At 35.8% G+C, this 5,929-nt stretch overlaps 1 protein-coding gene across 1 annotated transcript in view; it reads left to right on the top strand.

The window, feature by feature from the left end:
- Positions 1 to 5,929, top strand: part of TLL1 (tolloid-like 1) — a 390,737-nt gene that overhangs the window by 334,198 nt on the left and 50,610 nt on the right. The window contains exon 18 of the mRNA XM_006864538.1: positions 2,391 to 2,518. Within this exon, the coding sequence (XP_006864600.1) occupies positions 2,391 to 2,518 (128 nt within the window). The remainder of the gene's footprint in view (positions 1 to 2,390; positions 2,519 to 5,929) is intronic.

Genomic DNA, 5,929 nt, shown 5'->3' with positions numbered 1-5,929 from the left:
GCCCAGAGACAGGGACATGGCTACAGAGGACTAGAGCAGAGAGTGAAGCATCTAGCTGATATGAAATGAAGGGAGGTGCACAAGAACACCTATACTTGCAGATAGTACCCACTAGACCTAGCTTCAATGGCTAGATGATCAGAACTCAACTAGAGGAAGAAAGAAGAGGAAAAAAAGAGTAATCGCTACAATTTGATGAAGCTGACCTATGATTATGGATGTAGTAGCTCAAAAGAGGGAACAAATCTTTACAGCGAGAATCATTCCCACCCCCTCAGTACACAGGGTTGACAGGGATGGAGAACTTAGACATTGGCTACCCAATATGGGTGGGCTACAAAGGCAAGAAATGACTGGATTACAGCTTTCAAGAGGGAGCCTAGTTTCAAGAGGGTGTGGGGGAAGGTAGAATCTCCACTGAGTGGTTTCCAATCTGTCTGGATGGGTCTGATGAAAGGAGATGGGGATAAGACCCTTGTTATTCAATAGCGAATAATTGCTATCAGGACTGATTGTGAGTGTTGCAAATTTAAAGGGAGGGAGAAGGGCTGTGTGCTGATGGCCAGGGCCCAGGCTTGTACCCTTTGCTTCTCTGATCATGCATGGAGGGGATTATAATCATTGCAATGAAATGATATATGATAGGATGAAGATAAAGCTGATGTTCTCTCTTTTAAACAATCACTCATTTCACAATAAACACACACACACAAAAAAAGGCTATGGAGTAGAGGAGTAGACCTGATTATTTGGCATATATTTAAAATCATTTAGAGAAAAATTAAGTAATCTAAAGATCATGCATGTAGCCTGTGGCTCACAGGTAACAACTATAATTTAATTCTAAGTCTCTTTTTTATATTTTAATCAGCATTTTCATGAAATTAGTTTATAGGAAATTTTATTTTAGATAGAAAAAAAAAATCAGAAACTCCTTCATAAAACTCATTTTTATGGCCAGAAAGGGGTTTGGCTTTCTTTTACCTCCATCATTTTACATATTAGCTGCAAGGCTCTTAACTGCCTGTTTGAAAATCCCAACTGTCTCTGTATTTCATGTGTCAAGGTTAGGGGTGGGATGATGAATTGAGAAAATCCTATGTCAAAGTGGAGTCCTGGTGTGGAGCTGTGGTTTAATGTGCTATACTGCAAAGATCAGCAGTTCAAGCTCTCTAGCCACTCCTCAGAAACTCTATACAGGATCTCTATGGATTGTAACCAACTTGACAGCGCTTAACAATAACAATAATATTAAAATAATTTATAAACTCCTAGGGCTTGCTACATAGTCCTATTTTGTTTGAAAGGAGCTGAATTTACCCTTTACCTTTTTTATATTTCTCTATTGCGTATCTAAATCCCCCTCCAAAAACTTACCATAATTAAAACAAAGGTCTAGTAATAAGGAAGGCAACAATAGTGGCAACAACCAGAAGCACCTTAACAATGAACATATTATCCTTGTCATGCAAGGCTACAGGTAACAGGTGTTTTGTCCATATAGGGAAGAATTACCCAAACACATTTCTAATTATATTTTAGAACCAAATATGCAATATATATAACAAATCATCCCAGCATAAACCAGCATAAATAGGGTGCTGTTTCATGCTAAGTAAAATATATAGAACTAACAAATCTGAGGATACTACATACTTTTTGAAACTTGATATTTAAAAATATGGACTGATTTTTTTCCTAAGATAAGACTATCTTAATTGTAAAAAATGTAAAGGCAATTTCATTTTAATTGAGAGATTCTTTCAAGTTAGTTCAGAATCTAACTGTCTAGTCTACTGACTCATTTTCCCCATTAGTACTGTATTTTTGCTTTGATGAAATTAGATATCATTTACTGTAGAAGTTAAAATTGTGGTTTAGGTATTGAAATGTTTTTAATTTAAGATGAACAAAGGAGAGGGAAATTTTTAACATGATTCATAAACAGCTTAATGATGTTGATTAACTTATAACGATGTTTCTGCTAGTAGAAACAACAGTGAATTGCAAAAATTCCATTTATTTCTGTTTGGGGAAGTGCATTAAATATTTTACACATACTAAAGTGTTTATTTACTTGATTGTCAGTATATGTTATTCTGTTAAAACTTGAGCTTAACATGCAGCAATTTTAAGAAAGTTCGTTTTCTTTTAGACTTTTATGATATTCATGGTAAAAACTTAATTTCATATGAACTAGAAAACAAACACTGCCTGATTATGCTCAGAACATGTTTGCCAAAGCAGTTGAATATATTAGCAGAGACTATAATAATGATTAAGTAGCATTCAGAAATATCTTTCAACATGACAGTGGATAAAATATGCTACTTGCTTTCTGACCCAATCCTAGATTTCCACACTGACTTATATTATCATTATTGGCACAGCTGAGTGTGAACAGAAGATTCACAGTCCAAGTGGCATCATTACCAGTCCCAACTGGCCAGACAAATACCCAAGCAGGAAGGAATGCACATGGGAAATCAGTGCCACTCCTGGTCACCGAATCAAATTAGTAAGTGAGCACATGGGGTTTTTTTGGTTGGCTTTTTTTTTTTTTTTAATTGTGCTGACTACCCAGATTTTTTATGGCTACACATAGAAATACAATGAATGTTTATTGACTTGAATTGGATTGGCAGGCAAAGGGTAAAGATTTTCGTTCTTATGCTGTCTTCTTATGCTAAACAAATGCTTGATTTCTTGAATATAAGGGATTGTATTGGTGTCGCTGCAGTCTCTTCAGTAATGTCATCCTGGATGCTTTAAATGACGTTACAAAGTTATTATAAAGCAGTAGGTTCTAGTTTTTAATATGATATTGCTAAAGATGCTTCCAAATGGGAAAAATAAATGAATGAGCAAAACAAAAAAAATACTCATAAATTCAGCAAGGAAGTTTTAATTATACACTTAAATACAGTATGTTGTTGTTGTTGTTAAGAGCCGTCGAGTCGGTTTCGACCCATAGCGACCCTGAATAGGGTTTCCGAGGCTGTAAATCATCTTTCTCCCGCGGAGCAGCTGGTAGTTTCGAACTGCTGACCTTCCGGTTCGCAGCCCGATTCGTAACCACTACGCTACCAGAGCTCCTTATGTTGTTAAGTGCTGTCAAATCGTTTCCTATAGCGACCCTGTATCGGATTTCCGAGGAGCAGCTGGTGAGTTTGAACTGCCGACCTTGCAGTTCAAATGGCTTTGCAGTCAGTCTGGCGCATTAACCCGCAGCGCCACACCAGGAGTCCTAACTACAGCATGTTGTTGTTGTTGTTAAGTGCTGTCAAGTTGGTTACAACACATAGCGATTCTGTATAGGGTTTCCAAGGAGCAGTTGGTGAGCTTGAACCGCCAACCTTACAGTTCAAAGGACTTTGCAGTCTGAGGCATTAACACACAGAGCCACACCAGGACTCAGAAATACAGTATAGTGTGATCTAAAAGGCTGTGCCAATTCCATTTGTCATATATAAAGCACATATATATTCTATGATAAAACTAATTCTGTCTGGTTTGTTGTTTTTGCTTAATATATTTGCCCCCTTTAGAAGGATCGAATGTCCTCTGGCATTAGCTACCAGTACATATTGCTTTGCATGACCAGTTGAAATATAAATATGTTTGCCATTTCTCCTGATTTTTTTTCTAGCCACCTGGGAGAAAACTTTCAGTTTCATTATAGGTTACAGAGTACTTAAAGAATATAATTTAAAGACATAAAGCCTTATTATTGTTGTTGTTATTCTTAAGTGTTATCCAGTAATTTCATATTCATAACAACTCTATGTACAACAAAAGCAAAACATTGCCCAGTACTGTGCCATCCTCATTACTGTTGTTATGTGTGAGCCCATTCTTGCTGCCACTGTATTCATCCATCTCCTTGAGTGTCTTCCTCTTTTTAACTGACCCTCCACTTTACCAAGCACAATGTCCCTCTCCAGGAACTGCTCTTTTCTGATAAAGTGTCCAAAGCATGAGAGACAATGTCTCACCATCCTGACTACTAAGAAGCATTGCTGCTGTATGTCTTCCAAGACAGATTTTTTTTTTTTTCCTTCTGGCAGTAAGTGATACTTTCTACATTATTTACCAACACCATAAGTAAAATTTATGGCTTCTCTCGTCTTCTTTATATATTGTCCAACATTCACATGCATATGAGGCAATTGAAAATACCCTGGCTTGGGTCAGGCACACTTTAGTTCTCAAATTGACATTCCTGCTGTTTAACACTTGGAACACCTCTTTTGCAGCAGATTTGCTACATCCAGTACGTTGTTTGATTTCTTGACTGCTACTTCTATGAGCATTGATTGGGGTTCCAAGCCAAATGAAATCTTTTACAGCTTCAGTTTTTTCTTTGTTTATCATAATTTTATTTATTGCTCCAATTGTGAGGTTTTTCATTTTCTTTACATTGGGTTCCACTTCCAATGAGTCTTCCTCCAATCTTGATGCCACATTCTTCATATAATCCAAACCTTCATATGATTTGCTCAACATACAGATTGAATAAGGATAAGGATGGTAGAAGGATACAACCTGGGCACACACCTACCCTGATTTAAACCATTTAGTATATCCTTGTTATTTGAATGATTACCTTTTGGTCTATATACAGGTTCCTACTGAGCACAATTAAGTGTTCTGGAATTCCTATTCTTTGCAATGTTATCCATAGTAAAGATTCACATGGTTGAATGTCTTTGCATAGTCATTAAAGTATGACTAAACATCTACCATCAATAATGATATCTCTAGTTTCATGTTCTCTTCTGAATCTGCTTTGGATTTCTGGCACTTCCTGTCAATGTACTATTGATACCATTTTTAAATTATCTTCATCAAAATTTTACTTGCATATAATGTTTATATTGTTTGATGATGTCTGCATTCCATTGGGTCACCTTTCTTTGGAATGGGCACAGATATGAATCTCTTCCAATCAGTTGTCTAGTTAGCTGTTTTCCAATTTGTCATAGATGAGAGAGTGTCTCCAGTGATATTTCAGTTTGTTGAAACATTTCAGTTTGTATTCTATCAATTCCTGTAGCCTTATTTTCATCAGAGCCGTCAGTCTGGCTTGGATTTCTTCAGTACCATCTGTTCTTGTTCATACGCCTCTCTTCAAATGGTTGAGCATTGACCACTTCTTTTAGATATAGTGACTGTGTGTATTCCTTCCAACTTTACAAAAATCTTTGGTTTTCCATCATTGGATTGTTTCTAAACATAAAGTACTGGTAAAAGATACAGTTCATCCCTCTGTAGGTTTTAAGTTTTAACTTTGATATATGCCACCAGGTAAGCATTTGGTTCTATTTACATTGGCATAAGACCCTGTGGTTAGCTTTTTATTAGTATGAATTACTCAAAAGTTCAGGGATTTAACAATAAACACATTTTCATTGTACATTTAAATAAACTTTAAAATTGTAATTAAATATTAGCAGAAATGATGAAAGAGTAACTTCTTGTGGGAAAGCATTTTTCTTTGCTTACTCCCATATGTTTTGTCAGGGCTTTTGTTAATATTGTGTGTATCTTGATTTGAATTATTCTCAGTTTCCTATATGTACAATTGTTTTTTATTTGTAACTCTTTTTTATATTGGTTCAATTTCATTCATCAAAAACCTTTTCCTTGAATAACAGTCTTTTCTTCATTTCTAATTCCTCTGTTGTCTTTCTATTATCTTCAGATGAATTTCTCTTTATTGAAGATATTTTAATTTACTAGATCTTCTGTATGTTTGTTAGGTTCCAAATCCTATTTAACAAAATATAATGTAGCTTGAACAAATATAGTAAATATATTAATTTTCATGGAGTCCTGATGTGGCACTGTGGATTAATGCATCAGACTGCAAAGTCATTTGAACTGCAAGGTTGGTGGTTCAAGCTCACCAGCTGCTCTTTGGAAACCC

This window comes from Chrysochloris asiatica, unplaced genomic scaffold (genome assembly GCF_000296735.1).
Source record: "Chrysochloris asiatica unplaced genomic scaffold, ChrAsi1.0 scaffold00066, whole genome shotgun sequence".
NCBI classification, from domain to species: domain Eukaryota; kingdom Metazoa; phylum Chordata; class Mammalia; order Afrosoricida; family Chrysochloridae; genus Chrysochloris; species Chrysochloris asiatica.
The sequence above is the reverse complement of the archived record's forward strand: the minus strand, read 5'-3'. Positions and strand labels throughout refer to the sequence as shown.